The sequence below is a fragment of the Centroberyx gerrardi genome, chromosome 10 (assembly GCF_048128805.1).
Source record: "Centroberyx gerrardi isolate f3 chromosome 10, fCenGer3.hap1.cur.20231027, whole genome shotgun sequence".
NCBI classification, from domain to species: domain Eukaryota; kingdom Metazoa; phylum Chordata; class Actinopteri; order Beryciformes; family Berycidae; genus Centroberyx; species Centroberyx gerrardi.
The window spans coordinates 12,137,264-12,160,584 of NC_136006.1; the positions used below are offsets into that span (position 1 = coordinate 12,137,264).

At 42.8% G+C, this 23,321-nt stretch overlaps 1 protein-coding gene across 1 annotated transcript in view; it reads right to left on the reverse strand.

Moving 5' to 3' along the window:
* Window positions 1-7,021: 7,021 nt before the first annotated feature.
* The window catches only part of LOC139915574 (neuropilin-2-like), a 109,596-nt gene continuing 93,296 nt past the window's right edge, over window positions 7,022-23,321 (reverse strand). The window contains exons 17-18 of the mRNA XM_071904231.2: window positions 12,509-12,571; window positions 7,022-11,054 (exon numbers count right to left, since the gene is read on the reverse strand). Coding sequence (XP_071760332.2) covers window positions 10,729-11,054; window positions 12,509-12,571 — 389 coding nt within the window. The 3' untranslated portion in view covers window positions 7,022-10,728. The remainder of the gene's footprint in view (window positions 11,055-12,508; window positions 12,572-23,321) is intronic.

Here is a 23,321-nt window from a genome sequence, read left to right on the forward strand (position 1 = left end):
TAGGGTTGTGGAGGGAGATCCTCTTCTTGTGGGCGATTTACTGTGTTTAATGTCATTCATTGCAGTTGCTATCATTGTGTCTTTTAGTGACATTGGTCCCTTGATTATTGCAGCTTCCCTTTAGTGCGGTTCCATTTTTGTGGCGGTGCCAGTAGCCACATACAAGCTGGAAACACACAACACACTTTTTTAACTGGATAATGAACTCTAAAACTCTATCTATAGATCACAATGTAGAACAGCTGGCCTGCCCAGTGAATCCCTCTTAATTTGGGGGTGCTGATGATGTTGATGGGCTTAGTAAAGAAATCCCACCGTGCTGCCTATTTTGTTTTCTACAGCAGGACATGCACACACACACACACACACACACACATTTTTTGTCTCTCTGCCCTTCTCCCTTTCTTGAACACACACAGATACACAGAGGTACGCACATCTACAACAAAAATACATGCTTGTGCAAATGCATACACATAAACACACACACTTTCTACACACACACACACACATGCAGACTCACATAGGGGGAGTCATCTGTCACTCTCCATCTGGTGATCAATAATAACCCAATCTGTCACCATTCCATTAAACACATACTGCCCGGAGCCGCTGGTAAATCCACAACACACCGACGCACAAAGGCACACACACACACACACACACACACACACACACACACACATAGGAAACCACACAAATAAATACACACATACACTCACACGCATTGAGCTGTGATTGATGTGTTGGAGCTCTGTTCACATGTGAAGCCATGGGAACATTATTAGAAAATTAATGATAGTGGACTTTCATCCCTCAGAGAGTTAGAGAGCGCGACACACACCGGAAGAGAGGGGTGTTATTAGAAAGCTAATGACACAGGACTACATCATTCGTTTTTTTTTTATGTGACTTGTTTCATTAAAGAATATCAGAAGTCATCAAAAGCCTCTTTCTCGCTCTGAGGAATGTTATAAATGATTCTACAAAGAGAAAGGCAACTATTACAGTAAATCGTCGCTTTCGGGTGAAAACCTATCTGCCTATCTACCAAATGTCAACTTTCCAGGAACTAAGGGAAACAGGCTTGTATTCGGATTGGATCGCCTAATGGGTTTCGAAAGGTCGCAGAATTTTCTCAACCCACAGAAAATCACGCACTTCTTCAATTGAAGTTAAAACATGAAAATCACCCAAATCTGGGTTTCGTACAAGGTTTTCACACTACAACAGCGAAATGGTGTTTCTGTAAATGATGTTCCTGTTGAACTCACTGGGAACAACGTGGCACCAGCACTGCCGGGGACAGGAGGTCAGATTCCCATTGGGGCCACCCATGCCAAAAATACACTTATGATGCTGTTAGCCAATTTGAAAAACCAAACCGAGAAGTATCATTGCACGAAGCAGTGAACAACAAACGGAGTGAGAGGTTGCTCTTGGCTCCGTTGGCAGATAGGGTTTGATCCACCACATGCATGTTTATGTGTGGGTATGTGCCTTTGTAGCATGGTAAAGTTGGCTGTGTGGGAGAGGGCAGAGAGTCCACACAGGCATTTCGCAGCTAGTGCCAGAAACACCCCCTGTAACAACTGAAACACACACACACACACATACACGTGTGCCACCTACCCAGATGAAAGCGTTGGCTCTGTGGCAGAGCGCTCCATGGCTCCCTTAGAGCTTGGCCCTGTCGAGGGCTATTGTTACTATTTATGGGATAAGGAGTCAGCAGGCATGCCAATGTGTGTGTGTGTGTGTGTGTGTGTGTGTGTTGGTATGTCTGTAGTTTGAGGACGTATGTTTTTGATGTGTTTACTTGCATGCATATCTGAAGTGTGTGTGTGTGTGTGTGTGTGTGAGAGAGAGAGAGAGAGAGAGAGTGCGCTGTACTTTAGGGTTTTTAATAAGGCCTGGTATGTTCACACAGTGGCTGGATGCTCATAACTCAGGACACACACACACACACACACACACACACACATACACAACACACTGAGGGGGGAAAACCACAGCCATGGATAGTTTAAGAGTCTTAATGTCAACAACCAACTCTTAAAGCACAAGTGTTTCTGGCTGAGCAGCCATTTAAGATAAGCCGAAGGCTACTGAATGGAAAGAATGATATCATTGTAAGAGAATGTGCCGGCTCTAATGGTCAGTGATGAAATGTTTAACAAATGAAGCAAGGATGGAAGGATGGAAGTACAAAAGGAAGCAAGCGGCAAGGAAGGCACTGATTCTAATGTTTAACAATAAAATGTTTCATAACTGAGGCAAGCAAATAAGGAAAGAGGGAGAAAATAAGGAAGGTAGGAAGGAAGGACGGGAGATAATTGAAGAGAGAAGAAGGGAGGAGTGGAAGGATTGAATAAGGTATAGGATGGGGGGAGGAAGGGAAGGAGTGAAAGAAGAAGAGATTGGACGTGCGAGAGGAGGGAAGAAAGGGAGGATAAAAGAACAGAAGCAACAAAAGACAAAAAGAAGGAAGAAGGAGAGGCAAGGAGCAAGAAAGGATGGGAGGAAGAAAGACTTGAAGGATGACAGACAGAAAAGGAAAAGAAAGGAAAAGAAAAGACAAAAAAGGAAAGGAAAGGAAAGGAAAGGAAAGGAAAGGAAAGGAAAGGAAAGGAAAGGAAAGGGGAAAATAAAAAATTAATTATACAAAAGAAACTAGTTTGCAGGTGAGTCTGTGAGCGTTAGTTTTACTTTTTCATTTGGCAAAAATTCAGGGACAGTTGCCAACGACTGGCACACACACAAACAAATGAAAACCCCCCAAATCAGAAAGCAACAAAGCTTACACTGTGATTAGATTTACAACAATCATATTTGTACCCGTGTAGTGAGAAAAAAAAAAGCTTTTGTCTGATGAAATGTAATTTGATTTAGCAGCATGCAGCCAGTGTGTTTGGGACATTAGGAGAGCGGGGCGTTGGAAGCTGCCAAGACCAGAAACAGCTCTCTCACCCAGACTCCCACCCAGGTGGGGAAGAAAAAAACACTTAATGGATTTTATATAATCAGTAAAAGGAAACATTTTGCAGTTACTTTATATTTTCCACAAATTGAAAAATAAAACTCAGTAAGAGGCTGCACAGCACACAAATTAAATTAGTAACTCATTATTTAGAAAATGCTTCCCAATCCCTCCTCCTCTTTGCTGATATCAATTTTGCTTCATACATACATACAACGATAATCAAATAATTGGAGTATATCAATTTGGGGGAATTAGCTGGGAGTAGAGGAAGCTGGGAGCGGGGAGAGAATGTGGAACAGATGAAGATGGAAGGAAAGAAGGAACAAATAAATGAACAAATTGTTTGCTGTACAAATAGTTATTAAAACAATTTCAGTAAATGAATTTGGAGGGCTGGAAGTAGAAAGAAAAAGAAAGAAAGAAAGAAAGAAAGAAAGAAAAGAAGAAGATGGGAAGGAGCAATAAAAGAAGGAACAAATGAATGAACAAATTGCTTTTCTGTATAGATTATTGATAGAAAAGTAATTTCTTAATATGAATATGAATTGAGCAGACTGAACAAAGAAAGAAAGAAAGAGAAATAGAGGGAGAGAGAGAGAAATAAATAAATAATGGAAAGTAACAAGCAAGCAAGGAAGGTAGGTGAGTAGGAAGGAAAGCTAACTGCTGAGTTCTTCTGTTTATTGTTTATTATTTAGTTAAGGCAACATAAGTAGGTAGTTTTAGCAAAAACAATGTTTTTTCATGATTCTCCATGAAGCCCATTATTTTATTGATTTTGTCCCAATTGTCAATTTCTGTCCCAGCTGAAGGCAATATTTTCCATCTGTATTGCCTCAGAAAGTCGTCCACATAATATTACAGGCTTTATGTAACTTCAGCCTGCAGTGAAGTACTACTCACCATCTCTACAAGTCAGCTGTGCCTCTGCAAACTTCACTGTGTGGGCTAGCGCAGTGTGGAGGCACACACACAAACAAATGCAAGCTCACACAAAGATAAACACAAAGGTACGTTGCAAAGACAAATTCATATCCCAGGATTGGTCTCACATCACTGAGGTTTCACATACTCTACTGTCAAACTCGTCATTTTAATGTTTATTTTGAGTTCTTACCCCATCAAGATCGGATTTGATTGCTGTGCGCCCACACTCGTCCTGGAGATGCCCATTATGCAACTCCCATATGTGTAGCTGACTTACTTATTATGAGCATTGATTCATAATAGGACTACGTGCACACACACACATAAAAAACCCAACCCTAGCTCCTTCTACAGCTGGAACAGCTTTGTGTGGTACAGGATTTGTTCACCTAGCTGTCTAGCTGTCGACGCTGCAGACTATTACTGCCTCCCTATAAATACCAGGCTTACCACTTTCATATGGGCCTGCCTGTTGGTTTGTGTGGGAGCTGTGTGCGTTTGGGTTTGTGTGTCTATGAGAGACAGAGAAAGAGAGGGAAGGAGGAATATAATAAATGGAGGAGAGGTTGAGAGAGAGGTGGAGTAATATAGTAGTTACCCTGGGTCATGTTTGCCGGGAATCAACCCTCATAACTTCCAAACTGGACCCAATCAAAGCATGAGGTAGATCATTGGGGCTGTGCTTTATATCGGCAATACTCATGCTTTTTTATTTTTATTTTTCCTTTCTAGTGTTACAAAATACCCTCACACTTAATTGAATGGGTTCATTCTAAATTGCGTATTCATTACAAAAATAACAGATAATTACTTTTTTGAAAATGTGCTGCTTCTTGGTAAAATTCATCAACATTGCTACTAACTTCGGTATTCATAATGTGTAGGTCGTTCTGCAAGAGTAGGTGTCAGTTTTTTCTAATTGTGAATATAACATTTTTGAACAAAGCTCTCAAATCACCAATATATTACTTAGACTACCCAACACTTTTCTTCTTAAATCCTTTTTAACTATACCATATTCTGAGGGCTGTGTGCGTGTGTGTGTGTGTGTGTGTGTGTGTGTGTGTGTGTGTGTGTGTGTGTGTGCGTGATGAGATTTGTGCAAGTAAGCAGAATGTTAAAATCTGTGTTAGTAGGTTACACTCTCAGCATAGGCCAACCACCAGAGACCTCTGTGAAGTGTGTGTTGGTGTTCATGTGTGCATGTACAAGCTGACGTTCACACATCTGTGTGCTTGAGTGTGTGTGTTTCAGTAGTGTGCGCGAGTGTATGTATGTAAATTTTGGTTGCTTCCATTCTTTTATTCATGCACATCTGTGTGCTTGAGTGTGTGTGTGTGTGTGTGTGTGCCAGAGGAGAGCGTGAGAACCAGGTCAGTGTCTCCTGAGGAGAAGAGTAACAGAAGATGAAGAAGAGATGAACAAATGAGGGGAAGAGTGATGAGAAGAAGAAGAAAGAGATGAGAAATGCTGATGCAGCGAGATCAGTGATAATAGCTCTCTAAGCTAATTAGAGGGCTAAAACCTAACTTTAGAAATGAGGGCATGATACTGTATACAGTTGCAGCCAATTAAAAAGCATTGTAAAGTGGGGCAGATGGTCAGGGAGGTGGCACGGTCCAGCATGCTGCACTTTGGTTGTTCCTTGAAAAAAAAAAAAAAAAAAAATCTGGATTGGACTGTGGTTCCACATACTGCTGCCCAACTTTTCATTTTTATGTGAATTTTATTTTCTTATCATCAAGATCGGATTTTACGTGTTTGGATTGGTCCACATTTGGCCTGGAGATGACCGTTATGCAACATTAATGCATTATGCATTATGTGTTCTCATTTTTCCCACTCTTCTTCTCCATCTCTTAACGTTACCTATTAAGTGCGTTGATTCATAATAGAAGCACACACAGACATACACACACACACACACACACACACACACACACACACACAATGTGTATCATGCCCAACAGCAAGTTGTAGTTATCCCAAAATGTCATCATTTGTTCCATCATTAATTTCACACTTTAAAGCTAAATTAGTTGAGTGGGCGACAAATTTCCTATTGTGATCGTCCAACTAATCTCCACCGGGCCAGGCGCCTCGGCTTGTGTGTTTTTATGCGTGTGTGTTAATTAGGAGCAAGCTCTGACAGCTCGATTAAGTGGAGTGAAGGAAGCCTTTGATCCGTCGTGCCTTGGCCTCTCGTGAGTAAAAATGCCAAAACACCCCTGAGACAGAGAGAGAGAGAGAGAGAGAGTGAGACAGACTGAAGGAGAGAGAGAGAGTTGGAGTAGTAGGGAGAAGCGGGAGAGACGGGGGAGATGGAGATGAAGATCGAAAGAGAAAGGAGAAAGAGAGGCGAGGGAGGAGGTGGCCAAGAACAGAATGAGAGAATAGATGGGTAGAGGTGTAGAAAAAGGGGGGAACAAGAGAGGAAGGGGTCGTGAGAATGAGTGGAGGGAGGGAAACTAAACGAGAGGAAATAAAAGAGGTGGGGAGGAAGGGGAGGAGGGGTACGGGAGTTGGAGAACAGGTAATGATGTTGATAGAGAGAGAGAGAGAGAGAGAGATGGAGTAAGAGAGGGAGAGATGAGGGAAGGGAGGACGGGTGAAGGAGGAGGGAGAGGCCAAACTATTGTTATAGAAGGAGCAGGCTCTCAAATGCTTTGGAAGGCTTTGATGTACTGAGGGCCTCTTTGAGTGGAGCTGGTGGTTAATATAGTGTGTGTGTGTGTGTGTGTGTGTGTGTGTGTGTGTATGATTGGCATGTTATGTGTTTATGGTCTGTGTGTATAGGTGTGTGGCTATATTGATCTGAGAGGGTGGATAGCCTGCAGCAGACTTGGTGGCGCTGACCGGTCTCCACTTCAAACAAACACACACACACACACAGACACACACACACACATGCATGCACGCACACACACAGACACACACGTACACACACAAACTCAGGAGAGAACTTCAAACACTGGCTGGGCATAGTGATGATCAAATGTACACACAAACATGCACACAAAACACACACACACACTCACAGTCACAAACACACACACACTCACGTACAAGCTTGATAACCCCCTTAAGGAAATACAAACACACAAGACCAAACACTTGTTATTTAGCCTTTATTAAATAATAATAATAACATTAAAAAAGAAATTTTTCTGTACAAAGTCTACAAACAACAGTTTGAGTTATCTGGCCAGTGCCGAAGGTGTGTGAGTATGGGTGTGTGTGTTAATGTAATGTGTGTGTGTGTGTGTGTGTCCATCGAGACAGAAGAGGTAATACTATCTGGACTTCCAGAAGGAAAGAGTTAGCAAAGCCAGGCAGGAGAGAGAGAGAGAGAATAGGTGAGGCCTCTGTGAGTGTGTGTGTGTGTGTGTGTGTGTGTGTGTGTGTGTGTGTGTGTATTTCCATGTGTGCATGTTTGTGTGTATAGATGTTGCCATTGCAGAGGTCCCACTACGTAAATGTTCACTACACTGTGTTCAGAAAAACCTGTACAGGTAATGCAGAATAGATTCCAATGGAAGGGACTTCTACAATGTTAAACATTTTGTGTGTGTGTGTGTGTGTGTGTGTGTGTGTTTGTTTAAGCCAGGTGGCAGTAGAAAGAAAGAGATAGAGAGATAGAGGGAGAGAGAAAAAGAGAGAGGGCGACATGAGAGGAGAGAGCGGCTCCAAGGCACTTGGAAAACAGTCTGACAGTCCAATGAAAACACAGTAAGATGGACAGAAAACCCTCCATCCCTCTCTCCATCCTTCCCTCCCTCCATCCCTCCCTCTCTCCTCTCGTCGTCTTTCAACACCTTTTAATAATCCCCTTCTTTTCTTTCTTTATTTCACCAAAATAGGCCTCCTGGCTATATCTTAGCATGCCCTTGAATAGGGAGAGAAGAGAGAGAGAGAGAGAGACAGAAAGAAAGAACGGGGGCGAGAGGGTTTAGGCTCCAGGCAAAGATACAATAACAGTGAGATATTCAACTCTTTCTCTCTTTTTTTCCCTCTCCTTTCTCTCTCTCCCTCTCTCTCTCCGGCTTTCATTCTACCCCCAGAGGACAACAACTTGACCCGGATATTTTACCGTTTCAGAAAACACAAAAAGGCCTTTCTGGGATTGACCTTCGTCTGTTGCGGCCTAGCAGAGTGAAAAACAAAAATAAAAAAGGAGAGAGGGAGAGGTCAGCGTCTGGTCCTCCAATTTGATTCCTTTGGAGGTCCGTCTGACTCACTGGCTTTCACTCCCCGTCTCTCTTTCGTTTTGTTGTGATCGTGTCTCTCTTACCCTCCACCTGTCTGGCTGACAGTCTCATTTTCTGCTCGTTTGTTGGCCCTGTCTGTTTATCCTCCTGGCTGTCTGTGTCTCCGTCTGTCTGTCCTCTCCATCTGTCTGCTTGTCTCTCATTGGCTACGTTTACATGCACGGAGTGACCCGGCTACTGGCTATACTCCATTGGGATTAAGCTGTTTACATTAACCTTTGATACACAGTGATTGAGTATCCCTGCTGCTATAAAAAACAGTATGAAAGGGTTCGGTGGCCATCTTGCCTCTCTGACTGAGAAGTAGGGTACCTCTAATACAGGGGAAAGAAATGTTGATCCCAATAGTATTAGTAATGGTAAGTACTGTACGTCGCTATGGTTTTTGTTGACAATAAAATGTACCCATAGTGAGTTTGTGCAGATGTTGGCCTAACCCAAAAATGAAAGAAGTCAGATGTTTACATGCAACAGTAACCTGTTTAATATTGGAGTAAGCCAGGTATCTTAATCAGGTTTTTCATAATCGGAGTATGAGCTTAACCGTTTTGAATTATGTTTGCATGTATACATTAAGAACGGGATTCTTTGTGCATGTAAATGTAGCCACCATCTGTCCTCCTGTCCTCCTCTCTGTTTTCCCTTCATCTCTCTCTCTTCCTGTCTGTCTACCGTGTGTCTCCTCCTCCTCCTGCTCATCAGTCTCTCCAGCAGCACTGGCCCTCCTCGATGGCTCTCCTCCGATACAGCGTATACTGTAGTTAGCTTAAGGCTCGATTGTGTGTCCAAGAAAGTCGACGGTTCGATTTCCATCCTCCTCCGCGCCCGACTGTCCTTTAGTCGTTCCTTCTCTTTCTCCCGTTGAGCGTTCTTCATTCAGGGGGGCGACGTTGAGAGTGGTACAGAAAAGGGAGGATGATTTATCTCGCTCCGTTTCTCTCAGTCCTTTCTTCCCCCCCCCCCAACCCCTTTTAACACTTGTTCAGACCCCTGTGTACATACACAGCTCTTTGGCAATCCATAGGTTGCAATACAACAATCACTGACAGTTCGTTCACACAGTGTCCGACCATGTGTTGTATAATATAGGGGCATCATACAGTCAAAAAAGCAACAAAAAAATAATATATATACCAAAGACAAACTCTAGAATACTGAATCTAAAGCACGACTCCATAACAGCATGTTAGATTTAGATAAACCTCTGATTTTCTGTCTTTCCTTCTTTCCTTCTCTGCCTTCTACTCTTTTTAAAGACTGATAATCTGTAATGGAAAATATGCCAAAATAGGAGAGAACTGAAGTAACAGTTAAGACCGTGGAGTCCAACACAACGCTAAAGAAAGTCTAAAAAATGGCACAAGAGTTCTACAGGGCGGTTACAAACTGAAGCTGAAGTTTTTCTTTTCCTTTTTTTCAAAGAGACACAAGTCTAAAACAGAACAAAAACAGTCACCATCACTCTTCTATGCCACTGGTTTCACGAAGCGCAGACCGAGGGCGGACAAAGGAGCGAGCGAGCGAGCGCCGCGTGGCAAGCTAATCGACATTTTAAAGAACTCCTGGCTTTAAAAAATCACAGAACTCATATCTAAAACATTCATAAGCAGTCAAACTAAAGAAAATGTCCTCCTTGTTCATCCTCTTTTACTTCTTCACCTTTAGAAATCTAGATTCATTTGAGTTGTGTTGTTTCATATCTTTTTTTTGGGGGATTTTTTAAATATTTTTTGGGGGGAAGGGGTAGGCATTCGCTTGATATGTGTTGATTTCAGTCAAAATACCCACATAAAATGGTCCACTGGATGTAGTGCTGAAGTCTTCAGGTACAGTCAGGGGGTGGAACTTTTGATTTTCCCATGCCATCTCCATTGGGCCACATTCAAATTCAAGCTGATGAGTTGCCCATTGTGAAAAGTGCCAGTCACTGGTACACGTTAACGAAATGTCCATCTTCATTCAAGAATCCCAGTCACCGACATTTCAATAGTACACCCCAGACGGCGCTGTCATTTGTGGTCCAAATGTCCAGATTGTCATGGGTACTGTAGTCCATTTTCTCTCCAGCTTCGTTCCAGTGGCCGGTGGGTTTATATTCTATGGTAGATCTGTCGTTCATTGGATCATTCATTTATTCATTCCTTCATTCACTCACAGGCTTTTAGAATCGAGCAGGCTCTCTCCTGCAGGCGGAGGAGATATGGTGGGTAGGGAGAGATTGGGGTTAAAATGTTCCCCCAATTTAGGCCTCATAGCAGGTAGGGGGGGAGATCGAGGTCACAAGTTCCCACTGGGCACACAAATAGGTGGGGAAAATGTAGACATCAGAGCAAGGGGGGAGTGGCAGGGGGACTAGGTAGGGGACACTGGGGATCGAAGTAACGGATAGTGCTGCTTCTTTTTCTTCTTTTCTCTGTCCAAACTGAGAACAAAAATCACTTCTGTAGGGGAGCACGAAATAAGTCTTTCCCCACGGTTCTCCAAGGAGGTAGGCAGGCTCGAGGCTCCCCCCCCTCACCCTCCTCCTCCTCCTCCTCCTCCTCTTCCTCTTCACGCCTCCGAGCAGCACCTCTGCTGGTTTATCTTGACTTTGTGCTTGATCCCGTCGTACAGCTCAAAGTTGTAGTTCTCCAGCGTCGTGGAGGAGCGCGAGGAGAGCCCGCTGTAGGAGCACGTGCAGTAGAGCAGCAGGCCGGCGCACACCGCCCCCAGCAGGACGCCGAGCGAGCTCATGACGATGATGGTGAGGAGGATGGGGTCCAGCGTGTACAGCCAGGCGTTGTCCTTGTCCTTCTCCGACACCAGAGTGACGGAGGGGGGGTCCATGTCCGAGGAGGGGGTGGAGGAAGAGGAGGGCCAGCCTGGGAAGACATAGCCTGGGAGGGAAAAAGAGAAGAACCATGCTTAAAAACATAAAGGTTTTAATTGAACTGTTCATCAGGATCAGTTGTTGGACAATAAATCTAGCAGAGGGAAACTTTTAGAGGAGATATTTCATGCACTGATACATTTGAGAACAGCTAATTTGGTATTGGACACTGGTATCGGACCACAAAACCCCCATTTTTATTAAAAATTAGGAAGCTTGATGAAATTAACAGCAAAGGTGTGCTCTCTAGTGTGTGTATGTGTGTGTATGTGTGTGCATTTAAGTGTGTGAGTCTATTTGGCATCAAGAAGCGATCATTCTAATCCACTTAATGAATGTAGACACATGAACAAGCCAATCTGCAATTAGGTAACGCATTTAGAGTGATTTATGAAAGAGTACAAAGACACACACTCAGACGTGCGCACACACACACACACACACACACACATACACACACACACACACGCGCAAAAGCAGTAAACAGACAGTAAACAGACTTGTTTTGTGAGGTAAGGAGCAGGAGCACTGTTCCTGTATCTGTCAAGAGGCTGGGAGAAACAAGGGATAGTAACAAATACGTGCGCGCGCACACACACACACACACACACACACAGGAAGTAAACAGTGATTGTTACAGACAGATGTTTTTCTAGATGCCCAGGAGGAAGCTGTCTGTCTGTCTCGCTTTGTCTGCCGCAGAACATGAAAGAGGAGGGGAAGAAACACGCACACACACACGAGCGCGCACACACACACACACACACGCACACGCACACACTTTTGCATGCTCTCTCACTCTGTCTCCCTCTTATCCTCTATACACACACACACACCAGAGATTGTCTATCACTGTTGCCACAGGCTTGTTTCTTGTGGAATCACAACTAAAACATGGAGAGCCATAGGCATGCCTCTGCTTAAAGGGCAATTTCACTCTTCTTTGGGGGAAGACTTGTAAAACACCCAGTATAGCCTCAGGCTGATCATATTCTCTGAAACTGAAGTATAGTATTTCAACTGTAGGCGGAAAGTAGCAGAGAGGAGAGGAGAGGAGAGGAGAGGAGAGGAGAGGAGAGGGGAGGAGAGGGGAGGAGAGGAGAGGAGAGGAGAGGAGAGGAGAGGAGAGGAGGGGAGAGGAGAGGAGAGGAGAGGAGAGGAGAGGAGAGGAGAGGAGAGGAGAGGGGAGGAGAGGAGAGGAGAGGAGAGGAGGGGAGAGGAGAGGAGAGGAGAGGAGAGGAGGGGAGAGGAGAGGAGGGGAGAGGAGAGGAGAGGAGAGGAGAGGAGGGGAGGGGAGAGGAGAGGAGAGGAGAGGAGAGGAGGGGAGAGGAGAGGAGAGGAGAGGAGAGGAGAGGAGAGGAGAGGAGAGGAGAGGAGAGGAGAGGAGGGGAGAGGAGGGGAGAGGAGAGGAGAGGAGAGGAGAGGAGAGGAGAGGAGAGGAAAAGGAAACCAAAACCTCACCTCCGTTGATACGGGGTCTGTGGTTGAAAACAGCATCTTTCCCAAAGTCAATAGGTCTGGGGTCTGTAAAACAGACAGAAAGAATAATAATGTTTAATCTCAGCGATCCAGTCGAGCCAGAGCTATTTTAGAGTCAACATCAAGTGGCGATAACATCGCTCCATCTCTCATGCTGTCAACACACAAGCTTACACTTGTAGATGGAAATCAAACTACCCAAACAGCTCAAAGAGTGAGTGATCTTATATGAACTTTACAAACAGATCTCGCAAGAAATCTACCAAAAAATGTTTTGTTCTGTGCTCAGTCTATCAAGGGAAAAATAACATCCAGTGTTCCTAAACGTTTTATCGAGAGTGCCTGATAGTGATACACCTGCATAAAGCCAGCAAGTTTCATTATGTGATAAGCATCGCCACTCTTTTTTATTTGCTCAGAAATGAAAACAGAGCCGAGAGAGAGAAACTGTGAGAGAATGAGCAAAGGAGAGAGACAGAGAGAAAAAAGGGGGGGAGAGACCTCTGAAGAAAAGATACACACAAACTGTTTTATAGAAAAATATTACTTTTATTACCTTCACATTCCCCACAATATATTTTCTTTTTATTCCAAGACCATGAAATTCAACGAGCTAAAATACCACTTTATATCTTTGAGGCAGGCCGAGGTGCAAGGCTTTGCAGGGTTTGGAGGCTCAATTCTGCTTCAATTCAGTTTTATTCAAGGAAATTGATATTACAATTCTCAGATTTTAAAAAATGGAGCAATATCTGGGCACCTGATAATCGTTTATTGCTGGGGCAAAGGAACCAAAAAGATATTATGAAGTGAAAATGTAATAGATATTCAAAAGATAACAGGTGAAAAACTAATTTAACGATATCAAAAGATACTGGGCCTAATTTCCTAAGCAAGATAAGGTCCTTTTTCTATGAAAGACTGTTAGCATAGGTAATTAATGGCATCTTCCAATTATACATTCTTTATAAAGCCCTTACAAACTTGTATACTTTTCAATACCTTTTACTCTAGTATTATGGAGTCCTTAAGCATTAGGAAGACACAAATATTGCTAAATGAGAACTGCTTTTGTGAATTTACATGAAATTGCTGATAAATTAAATATGAGAGGCAATTTCCTTGAATTCAAAGAAGTGACCGAATCACATCTTTAATGGTCTAAATTGATCCAAAATTGACTTTCAAACCCAACGAGAGTATAAACACCAGCGCTGGACTCAACTTACTTTCAATTCAACTAATTCAAAAAGAAAAATAATCAGCAGATCTTTTGGTAATTACAAGACATTCATTCTCAATTCTTTGATTATTGAGAATTAATTTCATTATATAATTATTTGCTATTTTCTGATGAGTATGAGCACCATAACTTGCCCAATATTTTTAAATATTTAAATATTTGAAGAGTGTCTACTGAATGAATTGATTGAATTGTAAGTCAATGAAACCCAGCCCTGCAAAACAGGGAGTCAAAGAGACAATCATAGTCAAGGTCTTTCATTCACAGAGGCAGAAAAAGTGCACAGAGTAAATATAACAGTGGTGTGGTTGAGGCCAGAGATGAAATTTTTACCAGTCCATCGCCCCATGGCTAGTGTGTTGCAGTCCAAAGCTATCCTTAAAACCACAATTTGAATCAGAGCTAATTCATCCCTTGTTGAAACCATATTTCAGAATGATCTGGCTTTGCTGCATCAACCACTTCTACATTAGGAAAAGTACTTTCTGACTAAAGGAGAAAACGCCATTGTCAGGGCAACAAAAGTAAGAGCAATATCAACATCACCAATTTATGGGATAAAAGTGACATCATCAAGGACGATTTTCCAAAAACTCCCAAGGTGTGGTTTTACTTCACCCTTAAAATCTATGACTTAAGATCACAAACACTGAGTCTGAGGGGCAAAAATAGTGAAACAAGAAAAGAAAACAAAGGCGTGAAAGAAAGGTGGTCAAAAAAAGGTTTCCAGCCTAACAAAACCATTTAAAACCAGACAGACATTTCAAAGCATGCAAGCGTGGAAAACTCCAGCGCAGCCTGCACATTATGAGCATGACTCCAAATGATGCTTTAGTGCTGAGGGTGGTCTTCCACATCCTAATTAATGTGAATAAGACTTTCATATCATTCAATGTGAGAAAAAAATCTGCAGCTACTGTACAGCCCACAATTAGCTCAAAAACACTGGATAGTGAATAGTCGTATCCATTCAAATTACAAGCCTGGTTTTAGGATTATTTTTATTTTGATGGAAGTCTTGATGAAATGTACTCTTGATGTAAGACTAGCCTTAATCCATGCCTGTGAAAGCATCTAATCTGCCTTCTCCAGCTCTGATTGTGTAAACGTACAATCTCACAACAGCGCTAAGACCCTCCAGGCTCTAAGTTCTCCTTTCTCACAGTCAGCTGAAACCACTGTAGGCCTTGACAAAACATTAAATCACGAACAGAGAGATAATAAAAGAAACAGGATAAAAAAAAAAAATGCTTGGACACTCTTTGGAAGACTGCTGAACACTTTCTAATGATCCTGGCTTAAAGCCTTCAGGCAAGAATCCTGAGAAGAATCAGCACGCGGATCCAAGAGGAGATTAAAACTCCCCGTAGCCCCATTTTATCTCTTCTCTCCAATTAGTAAAGAGAAGAATGAAAAGGGGGCTTTTTTTATTCAGGCACAGACGCGGACGGCTCTTTGGCACCATACGCCCGTTCCGGTGGGGGCCTGAGGACCCCTTTGAGTGCTTTCACTCGTTAATATTTCTCCACGAAACAGAAGAGGAGGAGAAGGAGGAGGAGGAGGAGGAGGAGGAGGAAAGAGAAAAAAATAGAGAGGGCTAGAGGGCTAGAAATGCTTACCGCAGGGTTTTATAAATGCAATCGGCTCCATTAACTAATTAGAAATATTAAAGGGCTTCAAAGTAATCTGTGATGGAGAAGGGAAAGGGAACTGAGGGAAGGTTGATTTAAAAGCACTGCATGACAAGATGCCAGACCGTTTTCCAAATCTTGCAAAAAGTTTGACAGAGAGAGAGAAAGAAAGAGAGACGTTGTACAAAACCGCATGGGCAGCACAACATAAATATAATCATATATCATTCCTGTATTTGAGTTAAAGACCTACATTGATTAGGGTAAGGCACAGGGCTGCTAGAATGAGTCATATAATGTGTAAATCATACACAAGCTGATTGAAATGGAAAAGAGAAGGGCTAGCAAGGCAGAAAATGGATATGCAAGTACTAAATAACTGAAAATACATTTGTTGACTAAAGCAAAAAAATAGTATTTTATGAGATTGAATGAAATGAAATCGTTCAAAATAAGGGATATTTATTTTAATAATTAATAATTTGTATAACTCTCAAACATAAAATGTATGTATGTATTATCTGAAAATGAATGAAATGTTACTTATGATTCAAATGATTGATTTTGTCAGCTTAATGGAGATCTGGATGCAGCGCTAACACACAGAGAGGGTGGTGTTTGTCAGATGGTGTCTGCCTGTGTGTGTGTGTGTGTAATGTGTGTGTAATGTGTGTGTCTCCATCACGCTGTCTATTCTGCCAAAAGACTTCTTTCATCTGCTTTTGTGTTTGAAACAACCTGCCCTCCTCCTTCCTTCCCTCCCTCCTTCAATCCAGACCCCAACCTGCCTCCCTGTTAGCCTTCCTCTCAGAGAAAAAGAGAAATCTATCTTTAGAAAGAAAAGAGAGCGGAGTTGTTTTTTTTGTTTTTTTACTTCTTTCATCTCCCTCCATCTCTGGGCGCATTCTTTGGAGGAATAGGAGGCTAGCTTAATGGGCCCTTCTCCTCTGAGAGAGGTTTTGCTCTCTTCCATTTCTTCCTCTCATTCTCCCTCCTGTGTTTTTTACTGGGAGGATTTGCCATGGAGGGAAAGAATAGAAAAGGAACAAGCGGGTTTTGATAAAGAGGCTGGGGGATTTGAGTGTGAGCAAAATGAAATAGTCAGGAGCATACAACACAAGATGGTAGCTGGCTGAGGAGTCCAGAAAATGAGTACAGCATTGGTACGACACATTTTCACAGGGCTAAATCTGAGTGGAGAGATTGTTGCAGATGGCTTCTTACTCTAATCCCAAGAAAATTAATATCTTTTGTTTTTACATCATCTGAATAAGTGCATTTAACATTCATCTATACATAGTAACCAATGGATACACATCAATTTGCTTCAGTTGTGCCATTTTGTGTCCCAATCTGAATTAAATGTGGAGGGATACACATTTGCTGTTGCAAAATGGCTGCAGGCTGGAGGTTTGACATCAAGTGATAGTCAAGAATAGTAATGTCTTCTGTGTTAAGATCATCTCAGTAAGTACAATCAACATACTCGGTGCCTTAAAACAATAGTCAATAGGTATGAAAATTATACATTGTATAGCTAATACACAATGTAATCACATGTAATTGTAACGTGCAATTAAAAGCAACAGGTGGTATTTGGTTAATATACAGTATAAATGATTCAACATCTTTATCTCTTAGTGAGCAATGAAATTAACAACTGAGATTCACAGTAAATGTCTTATCACAAAAAATTATCACAAATCATCGCAACGATCATGAAATGATTATTAAGAAGCAGAAAAGTGCTGAGGATACTCTCAACGTAGTAAAACAATGTGCAGCCCAATGTATCGGAAACACATAACCTCATGGTTATTATTCTCCGAACACTGTCGTCTCAATTTATACTCGTCTGTACATTATCAATAGGAGGAAAAAAATGCAAGAATAAAATGTAAAGGTAGGTACAGTTGAACAGATAATAAAAAACAGCAAGTGTGTGAGAGTGTCACAGTAGCACTGCACTAGAATCAGCCTTACTTTTCAGTAATGAAATGAATGAAAAGATCGAGGAAACCTGGCCAGTGATCCTGGATCAGTGCTTCTCTAAGAGGCTTCATAAATAGCAAGCCCTTTGCCACAGTATACACATTGGTCTCACCTGTTGAATATAAACAAAACTGACATTTCTGGAGCCAAATGGATCAAGTTTCAGTGGGTACCGGGCGTGTATGCAAAAATTATGCATTTTAATCTAAGATAATACACTTGGTGTACTCGATTTCACACAAAATTAAGATTTTAACCCATAAATGGCACAGAGAGCAATGAAAAAATCAGAAAAAACAGATCTCTTCATGTGTAAATGCAGCTTCACATACTTGATACATATGACTGTGGTTTCATTCTCCAAGTGTAATGTGTACAGGACATAGAATGGTGTTTAGTTTAGACATTAAACAGACACAAGCATCGAGTTATCCAAGACATCCAGGCAAAAACAGTATAGAGGAGAGTCCACTGATCCTCTCATTTGACACAGAGACACTACCTCTTTCTTGACATCAAGAGGTAGTAGTTTTAAAGCACATTAAAAAAAAAGAGAGAGAGGCATATCAAGGATTTGTCTGCGTATGTGAAAAATGCACTCACAGCAATACTTGAGACCCAATTATGAGCCAGTGAAGAGTCTTGATGTGGGGTTGCATACCTGTGTGTGTGTGCGTGTGTGTGTGTGTGTTTGGGCCTGTTCTTGTGGGGTTTTTTTGCCTGTGTGTGTGTGTGTGTGTGTAGGATGAGATCTAAGCTGTCTCATCCCATCTTCCTCCTGTGTAAACCAGGCAGAGAACAGCACAACACTGATTCCTTGTTCACAGACCAAAGGAGCAACACACGGTGGATGTGTAGCTGTCTATCTGTCACGGCTGGATAGGCCTCACTAATTCTCCCCATCTCCACCCCTCTCTTTCTCTCTCTCCGTCTATCCCTCTCAGTCTCTCAAACGCGAGTGGACAAACATACAAACGCGCAAACAAACACACCGTGTTTCCTTCAGTCCCACAGAGATAGCCCTTCTCTTCATGTCACACACGTACAAACACACACAGAATTGCTCTCTCTCTCTCTCTCTCTCTTTCCCACTCTCTCTTTTTTCTCTCTCTCTCCTTTTCCTGCCTGTAAATCCCTTCTCTCTCAGACAGTGTATTTGGAGGCAGACGGTGTCCAAGCCGCAGATCAGAGCAGGGCAGACAGGCATATCCTGCTCTGACATTTATAGAGGAGGGAGATATGCCGTCACCACACAGGTGTCTGTTCAGAATCTGTTCACCTCATTGGGTGTCTGACTGGCCGCATGTACGTCTTATCCACAGTCAGTCAGCCAGACGGTCAGTTTGCCGGTCTGCCTGTGATCTACTTATAATTCTGTCCATTATCCGTCTCATTTACAGTCTCGGGTGTAGAATGAAGCCATCTCCGCCAGCGACCCATTTGGGACCCAGTCCGTTCCCGTAAATTCCCTACACTTAGGAATATCAATAAAGTTGCTTTGTAATGTTGTTCATGAGGCTTCAGCCATCGACAACTGTAGTTCTTTCATCTACTCAATCAGGGATATCGGTAAAGTTGCTGTCTAATGTAGTTCGTTAAGCCCCTCGTTAACTGTGGGAGTTGTAGTTCTCTCATCTTTCGGCCAGTTACACCCAGTGAGGGAAATCGACAGAGTTGCATCCTGATCAGTTCATTAGATCGATCATCAGCAACGGGAACCGCAGTATCTCGGCCCAACTGTAAATTCTCAACAGTGAAGAAGAGCAATAAAGTTGAATTGTTGCTCAATCATTTCAGGGAATTGTAGTTTTCACACCACTTTCTCTGAACAAAGCATTCCAATGTAAGTTGTATCTTTCTCATGTAGTCCAGTTCATTTTCAACACTGGGAATCGTAGCTGTCGTCTTTCTCCAGTCTGATGGTGAGCATGGGTTCGAGACCCGGCCCTACCGGCCCGCTACCTGGGTACAGGTGGTTCTGGTTGGGGTTGTGCATCAGATTCTGGCTCAGGTTTTGGTTCTGGTAGTAGTTTTGGTGACCCTGCTGATTTGGATGTTGGCTGTTCTGGTATACCACCGAATGATGATGGCTACTGGTGGTCTTCTTGGTCGCCAAGTAGTACCGATGGCAGCAAAGTATCACCACCAGAGTTATGGTGGCCAGCAGCAAGAGGGCGCCACCTCCCACCAACACATAGTACCAGTAGGCAGGGATGGGCTGCGCTGCCACTGGGGCTACTGTGGGCTCCATCCCAGACATGGCACCCCCTGGAGGGCAGGAGGACACATTACAGGTTGGCTCGGTGGAAGAGGGAGGCAGATGCAGTTAATCGTCTAAGTATTGGGACAGTGAGCTGAAGTTAGTTTGTTTTGCTGGTATTCATCTACAAGATAATATGCAATATGAGTCGTCAAAAGAACAAATTGAGAGCTTATTTATGGATCTTAATTGGCCTCTGAAGTTAAGCCACGTTTACAAAATGAAAATGGCGACCAAGACCAAATTTAGCTCACTGTCTCAATATTTAAACAATCAACTGTATATTCTGCATGTTACTTGAGCGAATAATTTCTCAAAAGTGACATTTTTCAATGGTGGATATATATATATTTTTTGACTCTGTTGCTTTTACACATTGTAGTATTTATTGCTGATGCAGACGGCACAGGCATTAGCTGCACATTGACACGCAGAGGCTCATGCCATGCGTCAGGATTTGATCGGTCGATGCAAAGCCTTGATTATGCAGCGGTAGGCTGATTTGGATAGGGGACGGGGAGTGTTAAGTGGTTGTATTTTGGTAGGAGGCAACTGCTTTTATCATGGCAAGATCAGACCGAAGGGAGCGGAGGGGAGAGAGCGACAGATGGAGAGCTAAAAGAGAGGAAATGAAGAGAGAAGTTACAGGGATAGAGAGGAGATGAGAGAGCAGGGAGATGAGAGAAAGAGAAGGCACTATATTAGAAGAAAGAATAGAGTGAAGTAGAGACGGGTGGTAGAGACTGGGAGGGGCGAGGGGAAGAAGGAGAGAGAGAGAGCGGAGGGGAGAGAGAGAGAGAGAGAAAGCTAATCCAGCCATGATATCTTTAATCCTGCATTAAAGGGTTTGTCTGAAACTTCAATACTCTGTCAACTCACTGTGAAAGAAACCTGCTGAGAGAGAGGTTGTGGAAGAGAGACACGGAGGGAAAGAAAGAAAGAAAGAAAGAAAGACAGAAAGAATGAAAGAAAGCGAGAGCAAGCAAGAAAGAGTGCTATATGAGGCAGAAAGATTGAGGGATACAGAGAAAGACACTGAGAGAAATAAGAGGGAGTTGGAGAAGGGGAGAAAGGTTAGAAGAGAGAAATAATGAGACATATTGGAGGACAGAGCAAGGAGAGAGGTGCAGTGAGAGACAGAACCTCAAGGAAGCGAGCAAGCTTTTTTTTAATGTTCAGACGTACTCTTTAAGGGTTTAAAGTGGGCTTTGATTGTAAAGCTTTGCTCTAAGCAGCCAGTACAGACAGCCTTCCCACCAGTGGATTAAGCCACATATGATGATTTCCAGGGCTACAAAAATTGACCCCTACTTCGCTTTTTAGATCTGAGTGAGAAAAAGAGAAAGTTCCACAAGTGCACTATTTCTAAAGTTCTAAAGTGAGCTCAAAAGTCTGGCTTTTAAGGGTAATAGGGATAGGTAACTGGTAAGTTTTCCTAATTAGCACAGCTGTCTTTCTCGGTGCAGGTCTCTCTCTTGATAGAACAGATTTGATATCTGTGAGATTAGCTCTGATCAAGAAAAGGCTGAATAAGATACCTTTAAGACAAGTTGAACTTTTTAACTATGAGTGGAGTTCTAAAGCTGAATTCTCTGGGTGGTCAAATTGAGGCTGTGGTTTGTGTGTCTGTTTTCCGTGTGTGTGTGTGTGTGTGTGTGTGTGCGTGCATGCATGCACGGTCGGTCGCTCTGCCAGCCTGCTCTTGCCACAAGCCAAACGCCTCCTTGGTTGCCATGGATACCAGACCCAACAGTGTGCCACGGCGGTTCACGTCATTCCACAGTGAAGCTGCTGCCCTTGATTGCTAACTTGGGATCGGCTTAATCCAACCCCAATCCTAACAGTCAAGCGAAACTTTGACATTTTAAATGCTATTTTCAAAATGTCAGTGGGATCATTTCCTTTCATTTGATTTTTTCTTACTTTTTTTTTTTCTTACCACACCAGTCACATTATGGTGGGAGAAGGTTAGGTACTGAGGTTCTGACTTTCAGTTCAATTCAAATTCTATTCCATTTCACTCCCAATTCATTTTCAGTTCATTTCTTAATTACTTCAAATCCAGTTTCAAATTCCTTCCCTTTGACTGAAACTGCAGTTTATCTCCCAATGATGAAGTGCTAATCATAGTTTTAAAATTTTAAAGAAACCCTACTGTTGAGAATAAATTGTTCACAACCACAATTGTCTCATACCCCCCCCCCCCCCCCCACAACACACACACACAGCTCATCCTCACTCCTCCATATCAACACAAATGAGGCTGCCATCCAAAGACGCCCAAACAAATTAAATAACAATGGAGTCACGTTAATAATGTTATGCTGTAACCTGGACCCTGCTACAACTTAACAAGGGCCATGGAAAGAAATGCTGAACCACATCCACCCATCCGGAGGGAAATCCTTTGCTACTTAGCTCACTTTTCAGCCCAGGTCCCAAAGGAGAAATGTAATCCTTCTTCCTGGGACGCAGGCTCATGAAAACATAAGTGCTGACACTCTTGTCACGCTGGCCATCGGCTGTGACCACTTTAGGGTCCTCAGCCATAGTTTTAGAAACCGGCAAGCATGAGGTCAAACGCTTGACGTGGATTAGAGGTAGGAGTCATGTGGCTCTTGAGTTTTTTGAGTTTGGCTCTTGACTTCGCTATTTTTGGGACTGGTATTTACATTTTATTGAATTGCATGCGGTGAACCAAACCAAGCACTCCTCAAGTATCTGACAGTATTCAAAGAATGTTTTTGATCTGAACTTGATGTGAACTTGGCATGCTGCTTGATTTGAACTTCATACCATTCTTGGTTGAACTCTCTTGAGCTTAACTCAAACACAAACACACACACACACACACAAGAATGTGCATTCACATCACACACACACACACACACACGCACACACGCACGCACGCACGCACGCACGCACGCACGCACGCACGCACGCACGCACGCACGCACGCACGCACACACGCACACACGCACACACAGAGGAGAGAGACTAAATTAAGTACACCTTTAAGTTTTCCTCCAAAGTACCACGGGTTTACTGATATATACCACATATATGAAATATTATCAGCTCTAGTTCATTACAAAAAAATGAACAAAATACAGCTTCCTTGCACTTCCACAAAGAACAAGATCGAAGTAATGTCGTAAATCAACAAATATGGAGCATCTACAAACAAATACGTCTGTCTATATGTCTGGATATACTACTCAAACTCAAACTCTAGTGGCCAAACCTGTTTTTCAATCTGCAGCCCAAATGTGAGTAAATTCAATCTCATCCTCAGGCTCAGGCTCTATTCTTATTTTGTGGGGCCCCAAACAAAAGAAGGCCTGCAGCCAGATTTTGGGTCCCAACCCAGACTTTGAAAACCAAAGATCTAGTAGCATAATCTGTCTAAGCCCTTTCTATCTGCTTTCAGTCTGGCCTGTTTGAGGATCAAGGAGGGGAAAAAAAAGGAAAGAGAGAAAAGAGAAGTTGGATGGCGATCAGCTCTGCATTTCATTCAGGTGGGATCAGCAGCTCACTGGGCAGAGGAATGGAGTGAGGAAGGGAGGAGAAGGAGGGAGAAGTGAGGAGAGATGGGGAAAGAAGTGAAGGTGGAGGGATGTAAAGGAGAGTTCAGAGGAGAAAGAGGGAGGAGGAGAGGAGAGGAGAGGA